General features: G+C 46.8%; 1 protein-coding gene across 1 annotated transcript in view; it reads right to left on the minus strand.

The window, feature by feature from the left end:
• LOC145405617 (latrophilin Cirl-like) overlaps positions 1-15,973 on the minus strand; it is a 153,886-nt gene extending 137,913 nt beyond the window's left edge. The window contains exon 1 of the mRNA XM_080276944.1: positions 15,838-15,973. Coding sequence (XP_080133070.1) covers positions 15,838-15,973 — 136 coding nt within the window. The remainder of the gene's footprint in view (positions 1-15,837) is intronic.
• Positions 15,974-25,812: the final 9,839 nt, after the last annotated feature.

The following is a 25,812-nucleotide window of genomic DNA, read 5'->3' on the forward strand; positions in this document are numbered from 1 at the left end:
AGGAAGCTATGGCGATACGTATGGTAGGTGGAAGCTGTGGCAGGTTAGGCAGTACTAGTGGTGGTGGCGGTAGTGGCGGTGGTGTTGGTGGTGGTAGAACTTTTAACAGTACTAACGGAAAATGACGGGGCACTAAAAGGAAGACGAGGAAAATGAGGAAGACGGAGGAGGGAAAAAAATTAATGTAAAAAAAAACGGATGAGGAGAGGATATGAACGAAGAACAGAAGACTTAAAAAAAACAAAGAGGAATAACACATAATAAGGGAAAGTAGGAAGAGGAAGAAAGGAAAAGGAAGAGGAGGAGAGGTTGCCCAAGAAGGAGGAGAAAATCAATGACGACGAAGAAAGAGGATAAAGAAAAGAATAAATATATACAAAAAAAAAAAAAAACAAAGGCTGAAACTGGGAGAAGGAGAAAGAAAAGACTGAGAATATGAGAGAGAGAGAGAGAGAGAGAGAGAGAGAGAGAGAGAGAGAGAGAGAATATGGAGCCTGCCCGAACCAATTTTTCAATTTAAGAGGGAGAGGGAGAGAAAGAGGGAGGGAGGTAATGGAAGGGAGGGGAGGAAGGACAGGAGAGAAATGGAAGAGGAGGGGAGCAGGAAGAGAGGAGGGGAGGAAGAGTGAGAGGCAGGAAGAGAGGCAGGAGAAAGAATGTGAGAGGAAGAGAGAGAAAACCAATGAAGGAAAACATACACAACATACTGTACATACACAGCCGACATACATACATACATACATACATACATACATACATACAACGTCAGTAGTAAAGATGATAAGATAGAGAGAGATGCAGATAGACTGATCAAGGTGGATAGATGGATAGATAGATGTACCGGAGAGAGAGAGAGAGAGAGAGAGAGAGAGAGAGAGAGAGAGAGAGTTACATAAGAATTCAGAGAACAGATCTTCGGGTCCTACTTGGTGCTCTGGCCTAATTATGAATAGGAAAAATTATTCTTTCTTTAATTAGAGAAGTTTAATTGAGAGAGAGAGAGAGAGAGAGAGAGAGAGAGAGAGAGAGAGAGAGAGAGAGAGAGAGAGAGAGAGAGAGAGAGAGAGAACAGGATAGGTGCTGACGGGCCCCATTGCCTCCCTCAGATCTGATTTGGACCAGGCAAGTGATGGGTGGAGGCAGGCAGGCAGGCAGGGAGGTAGGGAGGCTGAGGAGGTAGGTAGGTAGGCAGGTAGGAAAGAAGGAAGGAAGGAAGGGGGAGAAAGGTGAGTAGAAAAAAGACAGAGAGAAGTAAGTAGAGAAGGAGAGCTAGACAGACACGAACCCATACCCACGACTTTCTTTCTCCCCAAATCCTACTACTTTAACTCCCCACCCGCTCCACTCACTATTCCCCACACTCCCCATCTACTCCTTCCCACTCACACATTCCTCACACCCCCTGCGGCCACCAATACCCACTCCCACAAAACCCGATCTCAACTCCTCCTTATCTCTCACCATCCCGCCTCACCCTCCACACTCACTCCAGCATTCCACACCCCTCACCCTCCACACTCACTCCAGCACTCCACACCCCTCACCCTCCACACTCACTCCAGCACTCCACACCCCTCATCCTCCACACCCACTCCAGCACTCCATATCCCTCGACCTCCACACTCCACTCCCCTCACCCTCCACACTCACTCCAGCATTCCACACCCCTCACCCTCCACACTCACTCCAGCACTCCACACCCCTCACCCTCCACACTCACTCCAGCACTCCACACCCCTCACCCTCCACACTCACTCCAGTATTCCACACCCCTCACCCTCCACACTCACTCCAGTACTCCACACCCCTCACCCTCCACATTCACTCCAGCATTCCACATCCCTCACCCTCCACATTCACTCCAACAATCCACACCCCTCACCCTCCACATTCACTCCAGCATTCCACACCCCTCACCCTCCACATTCACTCCAACATTCCACACCCCTCATCCTCCACACCCACTCCAGCACTCCATATCCTTCGCCCTCCACACTCCACTCCCCTCACCCTCCACACTCACTCCAACACTCCACTTCCCGCACCCTCCACACTCACTCCAACACTCCACACCCCTCCCACTCCTCGCCACCTTCCCCACACCCCCATAGCATCCTGCCCTGGGCCACCCACACCCTTGCGAGGCGGTGTGTGGGTCTGGCTGGCGCTGATGTATGGCTGGGGTGCTCATTAAATGCTGACGGTATGCAAATGACGCCCTGTACCTGCAGAATTGTGGTAATGGGCCTGGTGCGGCAGAGCAGGGGTGTGGGGGAGGAGGAGCGGGGAGAGAGAAAGAGAGGGAGGGGAGGGGAGGAGGGTGGGAGAGGAGAGGAGAAAAGAGGAAGCTTAGAACGGGAGAAGAGGAGGAAAGAGCGAGCTCAGAACGAGAGGAGAGGAGAAAAGAGGCAACTTAGAACGAGAGGAGAGAAGAGGGTAGTGGGAAGTGCTTGCGATAAAGGGAAGAGAAAGGGAGGAGGGACTGACAAGGGGGGATATGAGGTATGGGGATGTAGTGAAGGGAAGGGGAGGAGTGGGATGGGGAGAAGAAAGGGAGGGGAAAGAGATGGAGAGGTGGTGGAGAGGGGGAACAGAAGGAGGGACAGTGTGGTAAGGTAGGTGTACTGGTTAGTGGTAGGACTAGTGATGTGCAAGGGGAAGGAGGGATGAGGAGAGGTTACGAGACAGGATAGGGATAAGAGAAGTGGGAAGAGGAAGAGAGAGGCAGGAGAGGAGAGGGAGAGAGAGAGAGAGAGAGAGAGAGAGAGAGAGAGTGGTGGAGTGGGTTGCAGTGAGGGGGGGGGAGGGTAGTGGGAGTTACGATAGCAGTACTGGTCTGGACGTGAGATGGGTGGGTGGCTGTGGTACTGGTTGGTGATGGCTGGGCGAACTGTGGTGGAGATGGTGTGGTGGGGGAGGCGGTAGTGGTAGCTGTAGTGGTAGAACTGGAAGAAAAGTAAATGGAGGGAAGAGATAAACCAAGTGGGAGGGAAATGAGATGAAAGGGAGATGGAAGAGTGAGAGAAGAAGGAGGGGGGGGGAAGACAGAAAGAAGAGGAAGAAAGATAGAAAGGAGAACCGAGGATATAAAAAGGAAACGAGAGAGAGAGAGAGAGAGAGAGAGAGAGAGAGAGAGAGAGAGAGAGGAAATTCCAGTCTATAGTCTCTGGACCTGTCATATACTGAGTGGCAGATGCTGAGAATGGTTGAGAGAGAGAGAGAGAGAGAGAGAGAATAACATTAAAAAACTCTCTCTCTCTCTCTCTACTATCTCTCTCCTGTATCCTTCCATTCCTACCTACATGTATACCTACAATGTATCCCTTACCTACCTCATTCACTAACCTACCTACTTACCTACCTACCGTACCTCTCGTCTTTCCTTACCTCCCTCCCTACATTAGCCTCCTTCCCTACCTACCTAACTACCTCCCTCTCAACCTCATTTTCCTTCTCCCATCCACCAACCTACCTACCTCCTTCCCTCCCCACTTCCCTACCTACCTCCCTCCCTCCCTCCCAAGCGGTGACAGGGCTGGCATTGGCGATTAAATGAGTTTTTCTCTTTCCTCTCCATTTTTTCCCTTCCTCCACAAAGACGTATGGTCCATCGAGGCGAGACGGCCAATTAGCAGGTTTATGGTGAGAGAGAGAGAGAGAGAGAGAGAGAGAGAGAGAGAGAGAGAGAGAGAGAGAGAGAGAGAGAGAGAGAGAGAGAGAGAGAGAGAGAGAGAGAGAGAGAGCTATCACTAATTATAATCTCTCTCTCTCCCTCCCAATAATATCAGAAGTTCACCTGCCTATCTTAATACTTCATTTGCTTATCTACCCATCTAACTACCTGCCTACCTCTCTCCAGCTTCACCTTCCTACATCCTAGTCTACTATCTACCTCTCCGGCTTCTCTCCCTCCCTCCCTCCCTCCCTCCTCACTTCTCTCCCCCATTACCCTGCTGCCTTCTCCCTCCCTGCCTCCCCACTTGTCTCCCCTCCTGCCTCTCATGGGTCTTCTCTCTCCCTCCCTCCCTGCCTCCCCACTTGTCTCCCCTCCTGCCTCTCATGGGTCTTCTCTCTGCCTCCCCACTTGCCTCCCCGCCTGCCTCTCATGGGGTGATCTTTAAAGCCTCCATCGCGGCTGAATATTCTTAAACATTATCACCGTGTCCTGTTATCAGACCCGGCCAGGCGCTCACCCACCCACAGGTAGGCAGGGCTCTAGGCAGGAGGTAGGTTAGCAGGGAGGTAGACAGGGGGGAGGGGGATAGCAGGGGGCCGGGGGGGATAGACAGGAGGTAGGCAGAGGTGAAGGAGGGTAGCAAGGGATAGGGGGTAGGCAGAAGTGTAGGAGGGTAGCAGGGGGTAGGGGGTAGGCAGAGGTGTAGGAGGGTAGCAGGGGGTAGGGGGTAGGCAGAGGTGTAGGAGGGTAGCAGGGGGTAGGGGGTAGGCAGAGGTGTAGGGGGGTTGCAGGGAGTAGGGGGGCAGGCAAGGGAGGGTAGACAGTGCGTAGGCAAGGGCAGGCAGGGAGATGGAAGTAGGCAACGTGGCAGAAAGGTAAGTAGTTAAGGCAGAACACAGACAAAATCGTACAACACAGCTCCCTGTAGTCGTCGGTCAAGGAAGCTCCCAAACACCTTTTTCTTAGCAACTTGTTCTGTCTTTACACCTTACTGTCCATCTCCGTATTACTTAAATCCTTCTAATACCGTCAAACTCTGCATAGATGCCGTGAAAAAGGATATTAATTGGTCGTTTTCAGAAATAAATCGCTAAGGAAGAGGTGCTTGGGAGCCGCCTTAACCCACGAGAATACAGGCTGAAGATAAGTACATGGGGATACGAAAAAGGTCAGCGAGCGACCTAGGACGGACGTAAAGGTGCTAGGACAGTGGGAAGGAAGGAAGGAAGGAAGGAAAGAAGGAGGGAAGGAAGGAAGGAAGGAAGGAAGGAAAGAAGGAGGGAAGGAAGGAAGGAAGGAAGGAAGGATGGAAGGAAGTGAAGGAGTGTGGCGTGTAGTGGTGCGTAATGGGGTAAGGGAAGATCGTGAGGTCTTGATATGCTTTGGTTACTCTCTCTCTCTCAATTCCCTTCCTCTACTTCCGAGTTATTTTCTCTCCTTTCTAACTCTCCTTCCCTTCACCCCTCTCCTCCTTTCCTTTCCCCCGTCTTTTCCTCCCTTTTCAGACAGTCTCATTCTCTCTCCATTCCTAATTCCCTCTCTTCTCCCTTCTTTCCATCCTAACTACTTCTCTCCTTCCTTCGTTCAGTCTACCTCCCCCGTTCTTATCTTTCTCTGACTGTTCCTATCTTTCCTTCCCTCCATATCTCTCTTTTTTCATTCCCTCCACAACTCTCTCCTTTCCTCTCTCTTTCCTCCGTTCCTTCAAATTGCCTCTCCTTCCCTCCCTGACCTGATTACCTTCTTCCCTCGCTCCATCTATCCTTCTCTTTTCTCTGCCTTTTTCTTGTTTCCTTCATTTCATCCTTCCCTCTTTACTTCCCCCTTCTCTCTGTCCTTTTCCTCTCTTTCCTACATCTCTCTTTCCTTCCCTGTCTCTCTAACTGCTCTCCTCTATTCTTTCTCTCCATCTCTCCCTCTCTTTTCCTTCTCCTACTTTCTTTTCCCTCTATCTCTCTGCCTTTCTCCTCCCTTTCTCTTTTCTCAATCATTCATTCTCTTCATCCCTCTCTTCTTTTTCCTTTCCTTACTACTTTCTTCCTCCATCTCTCACTCTCTCTCTCTCTCTCTCTCTTCCCTCCGTCCCTTCAAATTGCCCCTCCTTGCCTCCGTGGCCTGATTGCCTGCTGCTTTCAGTCTTATCATACAGTCGTGGACCAGAGAACTGTCTAACTTTTCTCTTCATTCCATAAGCTTCGTGAAGGGAGGGAGAGAAGGAGGGAAAGAGGAAGGGAGAAGGGGAGGGAAGTAAGGAGAGGAAGGGAGAAAGGAGGGAAGTAGGGAAAGAGGAAGGGAGAAAGGGAGGGAGGCAGGGAGAAAGTTAGAGACGTGAAGGTAGACATGGGAAGAGAAAGTAAGAGAAAGGAAAAAAATGGAGTGGGAGGAAGGTAGGGAAGGGTAGGGAAGAAATGGGGAGAGTGAGAGAAGGGAGAGGAAGTAGGGAAGGAGGAACTCAGGAAGGAAGAGGAGGAGACGGAGGTAGGAAAGTGTTGGGAGAAGAAAAGGCGGAAGAATAAAGGGAGTGAGAGATAAAAAGGGAGTGTAAAGAAAAGGGAAGGAAGAAGGCAAGATGGAAGAAAGGAGGAAGGAGAAAATAAGAAGAAAAAAAAAAGGGACGCTGAGAAAAGACAAAGGCAATATGGTGGAAAGAGTGGAGAATGAAATTAAGAAGAAATATGAGAGAGAGAGAGAGAGAGAGAGAGAGAGAGAGAGAGAGAGAGAGAGAGAGAGAGAGAGAGAGAGAGAGAGAGAGAGAGAGAGAGAGAGAGAGAGAGAGAGAGAGAGAGAGAGAACCATAAAACAGTCTGGTGGTCGCGATGTATGACAAGATAGACTCAAAGTGGGGGGAGGAGAGAGAGAGAGAGAGAGAGAGAGAGAGAGAGAGAGAGAGAGAGAGAGGAAAAAAATATGTTCACAGATTTTATCCTATTAAAATTTCTATTTTGAAAAACAAAAATATCGTCTTGGCCTAAACTATAAAAAAGAACAGAAAAGGAAAAAAAACCGCTCACAGCAACAGAAACGATAAAACAAAGGCGAAAAAAGCCGAAAAACTCATCCCTCCGAAACCGCCAGCCAGATGTAAACAAAGCCGCGTCCACTGTGAGTCTCTTCGGCGCCGGCTTACCATTTCGTCCCCGGGAGGCCACAAAAACTTATTACATCTGATACAGGCGACTACACGACGCACCCCAATCACTAAACTAATCTAATCCAACCCAACTTACAGCATGGCGTCGCTTTCTGGAAGGATCTTAGCCAATTTGTACCACACGGAAGTCTCTTAGTTAATATAATACGCAAATCTCAGTTACTTAATATTAGGCATGATTTTTCGTTTCTGCATATTTCACTCTCCCTACTCAGTACTGTGATGTATTAGTCTGATCTCTACTGTCTTCTGTCAATTTCATTCAGTTCAGATTTAATTTTCTGATGGAGTTAGGCACAACACTCATTAATTTCTCCAATACTTCTAACCCAATCAAATTTACAGCATGGCTTCATACACAGGCAGGATCTTGAGCACTTTGTAACATGCAGAAGGCTCTTTAACAGTTACCTGCTATCACGCATTTCTGTTTTTCGAATTTTCTTATTCTGTTCAGGTGATATTTCTCCAGGTGTTACCTATAGTCTCATTAATCCTTTCAGTACGAGAGGTCCTTCCTAGGTAGAACACGATCGTCTATCTATCTACCTATGTGTGTGTGTGTGTGTGTGTGTGTGTGTGTGTGTGTGTGTGTGTGTGTGTGTGTGTGTGTGTGTGTGTGTGTGTGTGTGTGTGTGTGTGTGTGTGTGTGTGTGTGTGTGTGTGTCGGAAATTTTGTGCCTATATGACTAAACACAAACACAGATAAACACAGTCTTATAACTGAGTAAACACAAGCATATACAAACAATCTTATATACAGTTTTAAGCTTAGGAGAATTTATACATACAGGCGTTGATCTGAGCGTCCGTAGCGCCCGGGCCAAATGGAGCGAATCTTATCAGCGTCTCCGAAATGCTGGCCAGCAGATTGGGGCGCCCTGTTGCCTTCACTCCTTATTTACAGTTTGCCTGCCTTCCTCTCCCTCTGTTCTTCCCTTTTCATGACTATTTCCTTCCCTGTTTTATACTCTCCTTTCTTCCGTTACTGCTTTCCTATTTCGTTATTCTATCTGGCTTCCTCTTCCTCTGTTCTTCCCTTTTCTTTATATCCTTCCCTGTTTATTCCCTACTGTCTTTTATTACTGCTTCCCTATTTCGTTATTCTGTGTTTATTTTAGTTACCAGTGTATAAGATCCCTTTAGCTTTCTATCTCACCCATTAATTCAGCTTTCCATGTTCAACTTATCTTCCGAATCGTCTGTTTCTTCTGTTTTCCTGTAGTCCCATCTATTTTCCTAATTTCTTTCAGCTCCGTCCTCATTTCTTTCATCCGCCTTTATATTTGCCACTCATTATATACTTTCCTTTCCAAACTACCTCTTTTGCTCTTCATTTTCCTGAATCCATAATTTTCCCTCTGCATTCTTCCCTCAAACATCGTCCTATCGTCTTTTTGCCCTTCCCCCACCCCTACTAAAACTATTTTTTTTTTTACCTTTTCGTATTAAATTGAGTCTTCGGATCCTCCTTACCCTTTTTCGCTTATCTGATTCTGTTTTCTTTTCTGCTTACTCCAGTTCTTGTACGTCTTCCTAATTTCCTTATCCCAACTTTATTAAATCTATTCCGGTTCCTTCCCCCTCTTTATCTCCATTATCTGTCAGCATTTCCCGTATCCTTCCCTTTCCTGACTCAGTTTCTTCTCTCTCTCTCTCTCTCAGACGTTCCACTCAAGGTAACGCATCTACGCTGTATGTGAACTTTCTGTCTGGTATTTAAAGTTCACTCCCGCTTGCCTTATTCACATCCACCACAAACCACGGAGGAGGTGGGTGTAGGAGGGTGTAGATGGGTGTAGATGTGGTGTAGTGGGTGTGGGAGTGGTGTAGGTGAGGGTCAGAGGCGGTGGAATGGGGGAAGTGGTGTAGATTGGCTGTAGTTACTGTCTGGCATTAGGTGGTGTGAATGAATGGGTGAGTGTATAAGTGGGTGAAGGTAGGCGAAGGTGAGGGATTGGTATAGGTGGGCGCAGGTGGATGAGGGAGTGTTGTTTATTGGGTGTAGGTGGATGAGGGAGTGTTGCTGGTGGGTGTAGGTGGATGAGGGAGTGTTGCTGGTGGGTGTAGGTGGAAGAGGAAGTGTTGTTGGTGGGTGCAGAAGTGGTTTACTTGGGTGCGGATACGGCAGAAGGTCGTATGAATAATAGGGTGACGGGTGTGGGTACAGGTGGGTGTAGGTGAGTGTGTTGGTGGCTGTAAGTGGGGGAGTGGATTAGGTGTAGATGGGTGTTGGTGGAGTAGGTGTAGATCAGTGGGTGTAGGTGGGTGTGGCTGTGATGTAGGTGGTGTAAATGTGTGAGGTTTGGCGGTGGTGAATGTGGAAGGCATTGTATGTGGGTGGGGGAAGAAGTGGAGGCGTAGGTAGGCAGGAAGGTACGTAGACAGGTAGGTGGATAAGTAGGCTGATAGGCAGATATGCGGGGATGCACTATAGGTAGGCAGGCAAGTGGGGGTGTACTATAGGTAGGCAGGTAAGTAGACAAGTAAAGGTGGAGGTGTGTTTAGGTGAGGAGGAGATGGGTGTAGCTACAATTTAAGTGGGTAAAAATACAATGATAGAACGCAGGAGGGTAGGAAGGTGTAGGTGGGTGAGGGGTGTTTAGGTGGGTGATGTAAAGGAAAACCCACAAGCAGATGGTAGGGAAGAAATGGTGGGGTATTTTGGCGCTATGGTAGTATGGTAAGCAGTTGGCAGGAGTACAGCAGAATGGTAGAGTTATGGTAGCGTGGTGGTAGTGAGGGTGGTAGCTGAGAATATCTAGTAAGTAGGTGGTGAGAGGTTGACAAAACAAAAGAGCAATGAGTAGACTGACAAGCAACAGAAGAGAACAGAAATTGTGGTTATAAATAGTTTGGTAATGGCGGTCAGAGGAGGATAGTAAGGTTAAGATAGTATGGTAATATTGATAGTAAAAATAGTAATAGTAATAAGTCCTTTCTGTATATTACTGCCAGAGAGAAAATGTATGCCTATTTTATTATTCTCTCTCTCTCTCTCTCTCTCTCTCCGATAATCCTAAAACTTCCGATTAGGCCTATATTGCTCTGCTGTTTAATTTATTCCCTCTTTCCCTCCCCCTCACACACACACACACACACACACACACACACACACACACACAAGGGCAGGGCTAAGGTAAATACAAGGTAAATTAGCAGGTGTAGTGGATAACCTTTTACCCAAACATACACTTCCCTCCCTTCCTCCCCCCCCCCTCTCTCTCTCTCTCTCTCTCAGTTCCTCCGTTGTCCTTCTATTTCTCAACTCTTGCTTTTATTCTTTTTTCTACTACTTGCCTCCCCCCCCCTCTCTTTCTCTCTCTCGCTTCTTATTATTCCTTTATATCAAACCTGTCTTTCTCTCTCTATCTATCTACCTCTATTCTATACTCCCCTCTATTCCCCCCATCTACCAATATACCTCTCACTTCTCTCATTTACCTACCTAACTACCTACCTAGTACCTGCTTCTCTTCCATACATCCCTTCTCCTTATCTCTTCTTTATTTCTTACCTACCTACCTACCTACCTACCACCTATACTTTCCTTCCCTTTCCTAGTTCCTACCTACCTACCTACCTACCTCCCTACCACTTATACTTCCCTTTCCTAGTACTTACCTACCTACTACCTCCCTACCTACCATCTATACTTTCCTTCCCTTTCCTAGTTCCTACCTACCTACCTACTTACCACTTCACATACCAACGTTATGGCGGTGTATAATAATAAAAAACATAATAATGAATACTGTTGTTTGGATAAAATTGACTAAATCTGACGTCCTCGGGGTTAAGGGATCAGGTGTAAATATGCCACTAATTACCACCTGCCTTTACCTACCTTCTTACCCTTACCCTTGCCTTCCTTCCCGTGGGTAAGGGAGGAGGAGGTAAATATCTGGCCCACTGACAGGGTGATGGGAGAGACAAAGGCAGGGAGAGAGAACACAAAGGGAGAGGGGCAAATGAAGGGTAAAGAAGGGTGGGATGGGGAGAGAGGGGAGGGGAGGGGAGGGGATGTGGACGGGATGGGATGGGTGGATGGGTTGGAGGAGGGAGGGACGTGGGATGGTTGTATGGTCGGTGTGTGTGTGTGTGTGTGTGTGTGTGTGTGTGTGTGTGTGTGTGTGTGTGTGTGTGTGTGTGTGTGTGTGTGTGTGTGTGTGTGTGTGTGTGTGTGTGTGTGAGAGAGAGAGAGAGAGAGAGAGAGAGAGAGAGAGAGAGAGAGAGAGAGAGGTAGTACAAAGGAAGCTGGTGTAGTACATGCCCCTCTTCTTCTCCAGCCTATCATCAGCATCCTAATAACCCTGTAATTAACACATGCACCATCATTTACCCTACACTCATTAAATACCATACCTACTCTACTCACCCTAATTACAAAGTCTCTCTCTCTCTGTTTCTGTCTCTCTCTCTGTCTGTCTGTCTGTCTGCCTCCTTATTAAATCCCGTACCTCATCTAGTTCGCATGATTAGTCTCTCTCTCTCTCTCTCTCTCTCTCTCTCTCTCTCTCTCTCTCTCTCTCTCTCTCTCTCATCTCCCCCTACATATCCAATCATTATCCCCTCCCCTCCCCAACTTTCCCTCCTTCTTCACCTTCTCTAGATTCCCTACTTTTGTCATTCCTCCTCCTTCTCCCCTTCCTCCCCCTCTCACATCTTTCCCTACATCCCCTACCCTCCCTATCACCCCTCTTCCCTCCCCTTCTCCTCCCCCTCCCCCTCCCCTCTAATGATACCCCTTTCTAAACGCTCCTGGTCCTTCTCTAAGACTCATTAGTAATTAGAAGTTGGGAAGGAAGAGGAAGGAGAAAGTGGGAGAGGGAAGGGGAGGGGGAAATGGGAGAGGAGGGGGAGGAGAGGTGAAAAGGGAAAGGGGAAGTGGAGTGGGATATATGAGGGAGGTGGAAGAGATACAGGGGAGAGAAGGATGGGAAGGGATAGTAGAAATGACTGAAAGGAGGAGAGAGGAAGCAATGGGGATACGAGTGGAAATGACTGAAGGGAAGAGAGAGGAAGTGATGGGGATACGAGTGGAAATGACTGAAGGGAAGAGAGAGGAAGTGATAGAGAAAGGGAGGGAAGTGACTGAAACTGCCTACCGGATTTGCACTCCTTACATATTTCCTTCTCAAATAGTTACATCAAATTATATCGCATCTTCCACCAAACAGCCTCGAATGGATGAACGGGTCTCTTTCTGTTGACTCTCTTTGTACTCCTCTTTCTGCTGACTCTCTTTGTACTCCTCTTTCTGTTGACTCTCTTTGTACTCCTCTTTCTGCTGACTCTCTTTGTACTCCTCTTTCTGTTGACTCTCTTTGTACTCCTCTTTCTGTTGACTCTCTTTGTACTCCTCTTTCTGTTGACTCTCTTTGTACTCCTCTTTCTGTTGACTCTCTTTGTACTCCTCTTACATTCTCTTTCATTTTTATATGTTTGTCATTTACACAGCTTGCCTCAGAGAAGCGCAATAAACAAAATAAATATCCGAGGAGGAGGTGTTACGCAGGGTCCAAGAGAGTCTGATTTGTTTTTTCATATTTAACGCAACTTCATCATTTATTCACAGACGTCTCTCTCTCTCTCTCTCTCTCTCTCTCTGACCATGTTGTGACAAACGTGCAGCAGTAGTTATGGAAATGTTTTGTATAATTGCATATTAAACCACCTAACTACCTCCTATAACATACAAGGACCACCCACCCGCATACTCGAATAACCGGAGTCCATGGAAGGAGGGGAGGGGGAGGAGGGGGTAGGGGGAACAAGAGAAATCGAGGGAGAAGAGTAACCAGGAGGGTGATGGGGAGGAAGAGGGAGACAAGTAGGGAGAAGGGGATGGGGAGGAAGATAACTGAGGAGGATGGGGAGGAAAGGAGGTAGGGAGGGGAAGAAGGAAGAGTATCTGTGAAGGATTGGGTGGATGATGATAAGGATGAGGAGGAGGAGGGAGAGGAGGAGGAGGAAAGAGGCTCCAGTATACGAAGAGGTGGGGGGAAGAGAGAATGAAGTGAGAGAGAGAAGGAAGGAAAGGGGAAGGAAAGAGTGGGGGTAGGGTAGAGGTGGGAAAGGGAGGGGAATGCGGGAGAGAAATATGGAAGAAAGGGATATTGGGAGGAAAGGGGGAGATAAAAGTGGATGAGAGCAAGTGGGAAATTACGGAAGATAGGAAAACGGAGAAAAAAAGACAGAGAAAGGAGGATATGGGTGGTGAAGGTGGAAGGGGAAGGGGGCACAGAAGACAACTTAAAGAAGACAAGAATATTAGGGAAGAAAAGGGAAACTGAACAGAAGACAGAAGCATATCACGTAAAAGAGAAGGAAAGTTAGAGGAAGAGAGAACCTTGAGGAAAATGAAAGAATAATAGTAATAAAAAAACGAAAAAACAGACGAAAATGTATGATGGAAAGAAAACAGGAGAAATCTGGCAAAACTTACAAGGAAACACATCAGAGGAAATTGAAAGCAAACACGAGGATTATATAAACAAACCAAACAAAAACAAAACAAAAACAGCTAATGTAAACACACCTTAAAACCCAGTGATAAGATACAAATAAAAACCACAAGACAACTGGAAAACTTAGAGAAAACAGCACAAACTTAGAAGGAAAACAAAACAGGAAAGGCAAGAAGCTGTGGCAAGAGGGGAGACGCAAGCAATACAGGAAGTTCCGAGCCAAGTCCTCAAAACCTTCCCTCTCCACAAACACTGCCACCGATCAATTGGGAGAGAGAGAGAAAGAAAGAGAGAGAGAGAATGTAGGAAGGGGAGGGAGCAGGGGAGAGGGGGATGGTAGGAGGAGGAAGGAAGGAGAGGGAAGATGGGACAGGAAGGGTAGAAGAGAGAAGAAAGGATGGGTAGAGAGGGAGGGAAGGGTACAAGAGCGAAGATAGGAAAGGGAGGGGAGGGGGATGGTTAGAGGGGAGGATAGAAGGGGGAAGATAGGAAGGGGAGAGAGGGAGGGAGGGAAGGGGAAGAGAGGAGGTGAGGGAAAGGGTGGGAGGGGGAAGATAAGAAGAGACAAGGAGGGAAGGGATGAGGGAGCGTGGGAGGTTTGGCAGGAAGGGGGGAAAAGGAGTGGGAGAGAGAGAGAGAGAGAGAGAGAGAGAGAGAGAGAGAGAGAGAGAGAGAGAGAGAGAGAGAGAAATCCTCCACTTCTCTCTCCGGCACTGGTAATCCTTGCCTTATCTCTCACCATCTTACCTCCTCCCTCCCTCCGGCACCTTCCCTCACCATTCTTCACTCTCTGGCCCTCCATCAAATCTCTCTCTCTCTCTCTCTCTCTCTCTCTCTCTCTCTCTCTCTCTCTCATATCCTTCATTTACTTTATCGTTGTCATCCACTTATCTTCCCTCTCTCATCTCTCTCTCTCTCTCTTGCTTTCTCCACTCTCTCTCCTTAAACTCCCTCCCCCTCCACCCTACCTCTCGTAATCCGTCCTATCTCTCACCATCTCTCCCCTCCTTACATCTCATAATCTCTCTCTCTCTCTCTCTCTTCCTCCCCACCTCTGCTTCCCATTGTACTATTTTCCCTCTTGTTTTCTTCCCCTCCCCCACTTTCCTCCACTGTCTTCCCCCTCCTTCTTCTCTCCCCCCTTCCCCTCCTCCCCCCTGTCTCTCCATCCGCATTCCAACATATGCAGTGTTCCATTCCTTTCCCTTCAACTCCATTCTTTTCCATCCCACCCATTCCATGTGCCTTTGTCTTCTCTCTTTCCCTCCCCCCTCCCCTTCTCTCTCTCTCTTTCTCTACCTTTATTAGTCCTTTTTAACTACTCTCCTTCACACTTCTCCATCTCCTCTTCCTCCTCCTTCCTTCCTTCCTTCCTCCCTCCCTCCCATACCACATTTTCTTCCTCTTTCTATCACCTTGTCCCATCATTTTTTTTCTCCTCTTTCCATCTCTTTCCCCATCCTTCTCTCTCTCTCTTCCCTATCTCCCCCACTCCATCTCATTGGCTAGTTTCCTATACCTGCCTCCTTCCCACCCACTTCTCCATCCTTCTATCTAACTTCTCCCAAACATTATATATATATTTTTTCGTCTCACTCCATCACTCTTTTGTATCCCTATTCCCTCCCCCTCCTCCTCCTTCTCCTCCTCCTCTGGCCGTTCCTCTCCTCTCCCCCTCCCCCCTTCTCCTTCCCCTCCCTATATTTCCTTTCCACTCCTCTCTTCATCCTCATCTCTCCCTTTTACCATGTAGCTCCCTCCAACCCATCCCTTCTCTTTCCCCTTCCTCTCCCTTCTTATTCTTTCCCTCACTTCCTCTCCTCCCTCTATACTCCTCGTCTATGCTCTTCCCCTTTCCTCCCCTCCCTTCGTTCTTCCCCCTCTCTTCCTCATCCCCCTCTCCTCCCCGTTCTTAATCTTTCCCTCACTTCCTCTCCTCTTTCTATACTCCTAGTCTATGCTCTTCCCCTTTCCTCCCCTCCCTTCGTTCTTCCCCCACCCTCCCTCCTCCCCCTCTCCTCCCCTATTACACCTCCCTGTACTTGTCCTATTATGAGAAACACACATAAACCCGACCTGAGTTGAGATAGAACCCCCCCCTTTCCCCCCACCCATCTCCCCTTCCCACTCTCCCCACTCCCTTGCCCCTCCCCCACCCCTACCTCCCCTAGAGTAACCCTAAAGTGAGGTAAAAGGGGTCAATGGTCGTGGTAGGGGAGGGGAGGGAGGAGAGGGGTTGAGTAGGGAAGGGGAGGGTAGTATTTTGTAGCGTAGTTTGTAAGGTGAGGTAGGATAGGGTAGGGTATGGAAAGATAGGATTTGAGAGAGAGAGAGAGAGAGAGAGAGAGAGAGAGAGAGAGAGAGAGAGAGAGAGAGAGAGAGAAATACCTACTACTACTTCTAATAATAATAAAAATAATAACAAGAACAAGCGGAAGAAATAAACGACAACAATAGTTATAATAATAATAATAATGATAATAATAATAATAATAATAATAATAATAATAATAATAACCCAACACCTTTCCATCTCTTACCTGCATGAGCCCCAGAAGCCAGAGTCAACAGGAGAAGCAGCAGATGGTGGTAGTAGTGGTGGTGGTGGTGGTGGTGGTAGTGTGGGCGTCTGGAACCCTTGCCCACGCCCACACCCACCACACCCGAACCGCCCATATTGTTCCACACCTCTTCTGTGGGCGTGAGAAAAAGTGTATCAATATTTAGCGACGTAGTTAATAGAAAGGAAAAGTAAGATATATATTTATTTTAAGACGCCTGAGTTATTTCCGTGTCTATCTATCTGCCTGCTTGTCTATCTATCTGCCTGTCTATTTACCAAGGTATTTGTGTCTGTCTATCGACCTAAAGATCGATTTGTCTATCTACCCAAAAGGTAAAATCACCTCTCCATTGCGAAGGTATCTGATTCTGTAAAAAATAAATTGAGAGAGAGAGAGAGAAAGAGAGAGAGAGAGAGAGAGAGAGAGAGAGAGAGAGAGAGAGAGAGAGAGAGAGAGAGAGAGAGAGAGAGAGAATAATTACACTCCTAACAAGACCAATACTACAAGAGGCAACAGAGATAAGCCTGAGTGAGTTATATAAGAAATCCTATAGAAAGTGATGCAACATTACAGCGAAGAGAAGTGGAGAGATAATCAATATGCAATTAAATAAACATGAATAGAAAGGATATCACCATCGTTTCTATGTTGGTGGGCTATATAACTCTCTCTCTCTCTCTCTCTCCCTCTCTCTCAGTGTTACCAGTGTCACCCCTGCATTACTTTTTAATTCACACCATTTTTTCTCAGTGTGTGTGTGTGTGTGTGTGTGTGTGTGTGTGTGTGTGTGTGTGTGTGTGTGTGTGTGTGTGTGTGTGTGTGTGTGTGTGTGTGTGTTTTACGTCCATCACCTGCACGACTAATTAGCAATGTCACAAAACACGCAACGTCACTTCACTCCTCACAAAGGCAGTGCAACACGGGAGAAAATTAGGCGGCGCTGTATACTAACCACTCTGTTATATCATCTCTACTGAGGAAACGTGATCTGGGTTTAGTTCACACACTCCAAACTTCTACCCAGACATTCCCAGGCACCTTGATCAGATGGTAGAGGGTCGAGAGAAATGAGGGAAGTGGAGGGAATTAGTGGAGAGAAAAAGAGTGGAGTGGAGAAGAAAAGATGAGGGGGAATGTTGATTAAGATAGAGGGAAGGAGCGACCTTTTTGAATGAGTTGTTCTGATAAGGGAAGGGATGGGGGAGAGAGAGAGAGAGAGAGAGAGAGAGAGAGAGAGAGAGAGAGAGAGAGAGAGAGAGAGAGAGAGAGAGAGAGAGAGAGAGATGTACTGTAGGGGAAGGGGAAGGGAAGGTGGTGAGGGGAGACTGAGGGAGAAATAAAGAGAGGGTGAAGGAGACTGGGGGTGAAAGATAAGGGAAAGAAAGGAATGGGGAGAAGGGGACTGGGGAGAGGGAGAAGGGGGGAGGGGAGAGGAATGGGAGAAAGGAAGGGACACTGATGAGGAGAGATAAAGGAAGGGAGAGGAGACTGAGAGAGAAAGATATGGGAGGGCGAGGAATAGAGAGAGGAGTGGGGGAGGCAGATAAGAGATGAAGGGTAGAAAAGAGGAGGGTGGAGATGAGGGGGATGGGAAGGAAGGAGAAGGGATGGGAAAGGGAAGGAAGGGAGAGGAGGAACGGCAGAACGATAGAGGAGGGAGAGGGAGGGAAGGGAGGGACTGACACGAAAGGAGAAGGAATGAGTTGTGAATAAAGAAAATAATGACAAGAATAACATGAAAAAAAGGAAAAGGAGAGAAATAAGGGTATGAAGGAGAAAGAGAGGGGGACGAAGAGGACGAAGAAGGAGACTAAGAGGGAGGAAGGTAGAGACGAAGAGGTAAGAGGAGCGAGGAAAGAGGGGAGGGGAGGGGAGGGGAGGGGAGGGGAGGAGTGAAATGAGGGAACGAAAGAACAAGATTATTAATTTGATTAGTGTGGGACGAAGGAAGAGAGGGAAAAAAAAACGCGATGAGTGAAGGAAGGGAAAAAGCATGATAATGAAAGAGAGAGAGAGAGAGAGAGAGAGAGAGAGAGAGAGAGAGAGAGAGAGAGAGAGAGAGAGAGAGAGAGAGAGAATAAAATGAGCACCTAGCTTTAATATCAGCGACAATAACAGCAGAAGCAACAGAAACAAAAATAACATCGACAAGAACCAAAAAAGAGCAACAACAGCAACAACAACAACAACAACAATAATAATAATAATAATAATAAAAATAATAATAATAATAATAATAACAGACATTTTAACCAACTAGACTATCTTATTATATATATTAACTTTTATATCTTTTACCCTCATTCACACACGTACAGTCTCTCTCTCTCTCTCTCTCTCTAAGTCCGGGTCACGTAAGCTCACAGATACGGGTTGCGTTACGATTTAATTAGGGGTCATTTCTGGAGGACTTAATGGGTGACGTAGTGCCTCGTTGAGAGAGAGAGAGAGAGAGAGAGAGAGAGAGAGAGAGAGAGAGAGAGAGAGAGAGAGAGAGAGAGAGAGAGAGAGAGAGAGAGATCTATGAGGGAAAAATATCTGTTGTTTCCCCTCTGTGCTCTATCCTCGCTACTACCCCCCCCTCCTCTCTCTCTCTCTCTCTTACCTGCCTGTTTGCCACTCCTCGTCTCTTCATTTTCACTCGATCCCAGCTCTCTAAAATTATTACTCTCTCTCTCTCTCTCCCCCCGACATGGTAGAGTATTATTAACACTGACCCGAGATACCCATATGAGAGAGAGAGAGAGAGAGAGAGAGAGAGAGAGAGAGAGAGGTGAGGGTGGTGTGAGAGGTGGAGGAAAGGCAGATAGATAATTCATGTGGCCGTCACCGATTGGATGGACACCTCAGCCTCAAAGTTACCTCTCTCTCTCTCTCTCTCTCTCTCTATCTATCTTCTTCCATCATTCTCTTTTTTTTTTTTCTCCTTCATTAAATACCTCTCACTTAATAGTCACCGGCATAGTGATGAGGACGACTGTATTTACCCAGTTTATATCTTATTTTTCTTCTCTCTCTCTCTCTCTTCCTCCTCCTCCTTGCCTCCCTTCCCTCCATTTTCTCTCCCCTCCTCCAATATCACCACGGGGAACAATAGAATACATTTCCGCTGTCCCCTACCTTCTCTGTCTGTCTGTCTGTATCTCTCTCTCTCTCTCTCTCTCTCTCTTCCCTTTCTTCCTATTTTCTTCATTTACTTCTTCCTCCGGTATCCTATTAGGTCCTCATATTTCTCCTCCTCCCTCTCTTCTTTTCCTCTCTCCAAATCTTCTCCTGTCCCTCCTTCACCCTCCATTCCTTCCTCCCCCCCTCTCCATTTCTCCTTCCTCCCCTACCAACCTCTGTTATATACACAACCTTCCTCTTTCTCCCCTTCCTCCCTCTCTACTTGTTCTCCCCACCTTCACATATATTTTTAAACTTATATGTACAGTCTTTCCTCCATTCCTTACCATTTCTAGTATCTCTCCCTCCCTCCCTCTGTCTGTCTGTCTGTCTCTCTCTCTCTCACAAATATTTTCTCGCAACACACGACTTCTTTCCCTTTTTCCCTCTCATTTATTTTCCCCTTTTTTCTCTCCCTCCCACACCATTAAGGAGGGAGGGAGGGAGGGAGGAGAGGAGGGGGACACATTAACAGCTCATTAACCAGGGAGGGGAGGGGAGGAAGGGAGAGAGGAGGAGATGGAGGGGGCCCTTTTCTCTTTCCAACTTTCCCTCCCTCCCCTCTCCCTACCTTCCCCCATCTCTCCCTTCCTCCTCCTCTCTCTAGCCACATCATTTCCCTCCCTCTCTCCCTCCCCATACATATTCTATTCCCATATACATTCACCTTCCCCTCCTCAGCCTATCTCTTCACCCATAACACTTCCGTCCGCCCCCCCCCCTCTCTCTCTCTCTCTCCCTCTCTCTCTCTCTCTCTCTTTCTCTCTCTCTCTCTCTCTCCCTCCAGTTCCCTTACTCCTCCTTCCCCACACCTCTCTTTCCACCCATTAATAAATATATACCATTCTCTCCTTTTACTTTTAAGCCCCCCTCCCTCTCTCTTTTCTTGCTCTCCTGTCCCTTTCTTTCCTTCCTTCCTCCTCCTCCTCCTCCTCTTCCTTCTCCTCCTCCTCTTCCTCCTCTCCTTCCACATTTAATTTTCTTCTCTTCGTCATATTCTTCACCATAAAAGGCATAATATCCATTTTTTTTCTTCCATTCCCCTCCTCTCCAAATCCCTTCCTATTACTTTCATTATTTTTTTTTTAAGTGTCTGACTCTACAGTAGGTATGGACTTGAAAATCTCTTCCCTGAGGCCAAGCCGTCCTCCCACCTGCCACTCACCATCACATGTCACCACCACGGCACTGATACCCACCATAAGGAACAAATGCTAGGGCTGCTTGATTCAGGGCTGTGTGTGTGTGTGTGTGTGTGTGTGTGTGTGTGTTTTATGTCATTCTTACAAAAAATTTCCTTCGGGCATTTCGTACTGAATAGTGATGAGTAAGTTTTCCTGTATGAGAGAGAGAGAGAGAGAGAGAGAGAGAGAGAGTCTTTCTATTAATATTAAGGCTAGACCACCTAGTAAGAGGCACATGGTCTGTATATCTACGTAACTCCCCCCCATCAGTTCCTTCCCTCATCCCTCCCATAAAACGTCTCTCCTCCCTCCCTTTTTCCTCCTCTCCTCTTCCTCTTCTTTCCCTCCCTCTCTCTCTCTTTCCTCTTCCTCTCTTCAGCCTCTCTTCTCTCTCCATAACTTCTTTCTACCCCCTTCCCTCTCTCTCTTACATTCACCTTCCTTTTCTCTTCTCTCCCTCCCCCCCTTTCCTCCTCCCCTTCTCAACTCCTCTCTCTCTCTCTCTCTCTCTCTCTCAGGCGTGACTCAGAGCCCCATCACAATTTCACGGCAAGGGGGAGCAAACCCATTCCCGGGGCTTCGTGACTAGGAAGGAGGGGAGAGGAGGAGGGAGGAACGGAGGGTGGGAGATGAATAAGAAATGGAGATGAGCAGGAAGGAAGGAAGGAAGGAAGGAAGGAAGGAAGGAAGGAAGGAAGGAAGGATGGGTGGCTGGATGGATGGATGGATGGAAAGAAAGAAAGAAAGAAGGAAGGAAGGAAGAACATACTAAAAAAAGACTGGACATGAACTGGGAGGAGAGGGAGGGTAGGAACAGGAGATGAAGAATAAAATGAGAGTAATAACGGACCCAAATAAAGGGGAAGATATGGGAGGGGAGGGGGAGAATAGGAGAAAAAGAGATTAATATGAAACGAAGATGAAAATGAGGAGAGGAGAGGGAAGAGTATGGGAAGGAAATGGCGGAAAGGGGAGGAAGGGGAGGGGAGGGAAGTGCAGGGATGGGATGGGAAGGGAAGGGAAGGGAGTGAAGGGTAGGGCAGGAGAATATGAATGTGAATTAGTAATCATGATGAATAAAAAGATGAGAGGGAAAGGACTGGAAAAGGGGAAGAGAGGAGAAGAGATGAAAAGATGCGAAGATAAATGTTAAGAGGGAGAGAAAAATATAGAGAAATACTGAGAAAAGATATGAAGTTAAAAAGAAGAGAAAAAACGGGCACAGAAACAGTAAAGAGGTTAGAGACGAGGGAAGAAAAAGACAGTTTGGAAAAGGATTGGTAAAGAAGTGTGGAAGGGAAGGAAGAGAAACGCTGAGGACGGATAAAAAGAGTAGAACTTGAGAAAAGAAGGACTGGAAAGTGAAAAGATAAGAGACGGCAAGACAGAGACAGACTGAGACAGAGAGACAGATCGTGTGATAGATTATTTGATACCCGGTGTGCAGACACAGACAAAACTGGCAGGATGGAGGGAAGGATGGAATGATGCGCGATAGAATAGAATAACTAGGACAGATGAGATAGATAGATATATACGTAAATGGATAGATAGATAGTTTAAGGAGTAAAGATCTGAAGTGAGGTATCAAGAGCCGTGAGAGTAAGAGTTTTTTCGGGGTGGAGGGGGAGGTCATGCAAAGGGGAGGGGGGGATGGTGGGGTAATGGACCCTCTCCCCCTCGCCCGTCTTTCCCCCTCCTCCCCTTTCCCGCACAGCCCCTCCCTTTCCCTACTCCCTTCATCTCTCACTCCATCTCTCCTTTACCCCTTCCCTCCTTCACTTCCTCCCGCTTACCACCCTCATCAATCCCTCACTCTCCCTGACTCTCCCCTTTCACCCCCCTCCCCCTCATCCCCACCACAACCTTCCCTTCCTCCTCCACTTCCTTCACTTACTCCACTCACTCACTTCCTCACCTCCCCCTTCCCTCTTCCCTACCCCTCGCCCCCCTTGTCACGGGGTCACAACTTAGGTCACGCCGCCCCTGACCCCTCTCTCTCTCTCTCTCTCACTGCCTCTTAGACATCCGTAGAATAAAAGGTAAATCTTTCTCTCAACCTCTTCACCACAACGACTTCTATTAAAATTGTTTCACTCCACAATATGGCTTCCTTCTCTCTCCTTACATCCAGCGATTAGATTCTGCCAGTCACCCTTACTTCCAATCTATTTTCCTTCTTTTTCTATCTATCTATCCATTGCAACTGTTAGTCTACTTTCCTTTTCCATCCCTCTCCTCCCCTCTTCCATCAATCTTCTTCCTTCTACTTTCCTCCCTTTAGCATCTCCCTTCACCCCTCTTCCATCTACCTTGCTTCCTCTTACATCTATCCTCCTCCCTCCTATATCTATCAATCTCCCTCTTTCATCTATCGTTATTATCACCCTATTCTTAATAATTCTCACAAATCTATCTATTTCCCTCATCCTTCTATCTCCCCATTCCATCTATCTATCTCTTCCATCCATCTCCCCATTCCATCTATCTATCTCCCTCATCCATCTATCGAGTTATTATCTACCACTTCTTAATAACTCCGCCAATGTCACCCCAGCCCCGGCCATTATGCCTCTAACTACCAATACTGTCTTTAACTTATGGTCCCTAACTTTCTCGTAACTCTTCCTCCGCCTACCTCCCCCCTCCGTCTCTCTCTCTCTTTCTCTCTCTCTCTCTCTCTCTCTCTCTCTCTCACACACACACACATACACACATTTTTCTAAGCTGTCCCTGTTGTACACTTATACTATAATAATTACTTGCTCCTTCAATTCTTTTTATTTTCTCTCTCTCTCTTAAATCTGTCCAAAACCCGACCATTTTATTCCCCCTTCATCCTACCCTCCTCTCTTTTCCTTTTTCAAATCCCTCCTCTCTTCTCATTTCCTCCTCATTTCTCCTCCTCTCCTCTCTCCTCCTCCCTTCCTCTCCCTCTGTTCATCTCCATTTATATTTCATCTTCATACGTCCCTCCCCTTCCCCTCTTTATCACTCTCCATTTCTCTCCCCTCTCTCACTACCCTGTCTCTATTCATCTTTCTCATTTCTAGTCTGTTTCCCCTCCCCTTCTCTCTCTTCATATCCCTTGTCCATATCTATCTTCATTTCTATCTCATATTCACAGCTTTCCCCTCTCCCTTTCCCCCATCTTCCTCCCCCTTTCCCTCCCCCCTTCCCCACTTTTCTTTCCCCTCTCCTTGTCATTCTCTTTATCTTTTCCACTTCTTTTTCAACTTCACTTTCCCCTCCCTCTCTCCTTCTTTCCTTCCTTCTCCCTCCTTTCCCCTCCACTGCCTTCCAGTACCCATTCCCTTGACGGATTCTCTCCATTTCTTTTTCACCTTCACTTTCACTTCCCTTCACCTCCCATCCATCTCCCTCATTTCCTCTTCCCTCTCTTTCCATCTTTTGTCTTTTTTCCTTTATTTTAGTCATTATCCCTTCCTTCCATCTTTCCTTTTCCCTCCCTTCTTATCCATTCTTATATTTAATCTTTCATCCATTTCATCCTCCCATTCCTTCCCCCTCCCACCTTCCCTCCCCCTCCCTATTCCCCCTTTCCCCTTTCCTCCCCTCCAACCCCGTCTTTTACTCATACCTTCTTTTCATATTTTTCAACTAATCACCTTCGCTTCGCCTGTCTGTCTCTCTAAATAACCTATGAATGTACTTTTGAACAGGTGTGTGTGTGTATGTCAATGGCTCTCTGTCTAACCTTCCTTAGTGTGTGTGTATGTATAATGTATGTGCGTTTGACTGCATGTATGTTTATGTGTGTGTGTGTGTACCTGTCGCCATCCCTCTCTCTGCCTTACTTGTCTCTCTGTTAATTCCCTCATTACACCCTGCCTGTTTCTCTTTCCTCTCCCCTCCCTTCCCTTCCCTTCCCTTCTCTCTTTCTGTCTCTCTCTCTCAATTAGTCTGTCCACCTGTCAGTTTTTTCACCTGCCTTTCCCAACTCAAGAACGACCGTGACATCTTGCTCAATAATCCTCCCTTTCAATTCTCACTCATCTTTCACAATCTCTCCCTCTCTCTCCACCACTTTCTCACACCTCCTCTCCCTCTTTTTTCCGTCCCCTCCTCCCTTCTCACGAGAACAAAGAGGGAGGAATGAAAAAAAGGAGAGAGAGAGAGAGAGAGAGAGAGAGAGAGAGAAGCAAGCTTTTTTCTCTACCCCCACCACCCCAACCCCCCTCCTCAACATTTTCCCTTATCACTTTTTACCCCTCATTTCCCCTCTCCTACCTCACCTCCTCTTATCGGCCTCCCTTCTTCTTCCTTATCTCTTCCTTCCTTTCTTCTTTACCCCTATCTTCATCCTAACTCCTTCCTTATCTCTCTCCTTAACTCCCGCATTTTTTCTCTTCATATTCCTTCCTCTCCCTGCTCCTCCTCCTCCTCCTCCTTTCTTCTTCTCCTCCTTCCTCCTCCTCCTCCTTTCTTCTTCTTCCTCTTCTTCTTCCTCCTCCTCCCTTATCTATTCCTCCCTTTCTCCTCTCTTCTTAACTTCTTCCTTAACTCCCACTATGTTCTTCCTTTTTTTTATATATTTGTTCTCTCTCTCTCTCTCTCTCTCTCTCTCGTGTCGCCAAACAATTTCTCTAACCATAAATAGCCTCCACCCTCTCTCTTTTCTCCCTCCCCCTCCCTTCCTATATATCTCTTTAAACTTTCGCTTCTCTCTTTCACTCTTCCATTATTTTATCCATTTATTCTTATTACTAGTCCCTATATGTAAATTCTCTCTCTCTCTCTCTCTCTCTCTCTCTCTCTCTCTCTCTTCTGACGGTCCAACCACAAGAAACTTATGGCATTATTTTTCTGCAGATTTCCAACCCAATTTACGTGTCTCACGCAATGTGTAAGAGTGTGTGTGTGTGTGTGTGTGTGTGTGTGTGTGTGTGTGTGTGTGTGTGTGTGTGTGTGTGTGTGTGTGTGTGTGTGTGTGTGGCTTTCAATGCACCTAAAGCCAGATCAACCCAGCCTAACCTGACACAAGCAAACATACCTTAACACCTTCCATTCCACTACTTAGTCTTCCATCTAATATTTGAATACCTTAACACCTTCCATTCCACTACTTAGTCTTCCACCTAATATTTGAATACCTTAACACCTTCCATTCCACTACTTAGTCTTCCACCTAATATTTGAATACCTTAACACCTTCCATTCCACTACTCACTTTCCATTTAATATTTGCATACCTTAACACCTTCAATCCTGCTACTCATTTTGCATCTTATCTTCTTAACACCTTCAATCCTGCTAATTATTTTGCATCTTATCTTTGCTCACTTCAGATAACTAACTTAAGTATCTAGAAACACGACGACTTGCACTGGAGAGATAACGGAAATGTATTTATAACCTCTCTGTTTCGAAAATCCTCTAATGGCCAATATCCTTTTTACTTTAACTTGGCCTAAAATTGCCATCTCTCCATCTTGGCTGCAAAGTTACAAAAAACAGATTAATAACAGAGTGTGAAGTAGCCTAAGAAAAAGTGCAATGGAAAGAAAGTGGTTATAGTATCATCTTCGTAACAATTGATTGATAACAGAGTATGAAGTAGCCTAAGAAAAAGTGTTATGGG

This window comes from Coenobita brevimanus, chromosome 67 (genome assembly GCF_032717465.1).
Source record: "Coenobita brevimanus isolate Jiangsu-jjx chromosome 67, ASM3271746v2, whole genome shotgun sequence".
Lineage (NCBI taxonomy): Eukaryota > Metazoa > Arthropoda > Malacostraca > Decapoda > Coenobitidae > Coenobita > Coenobita brevimanus.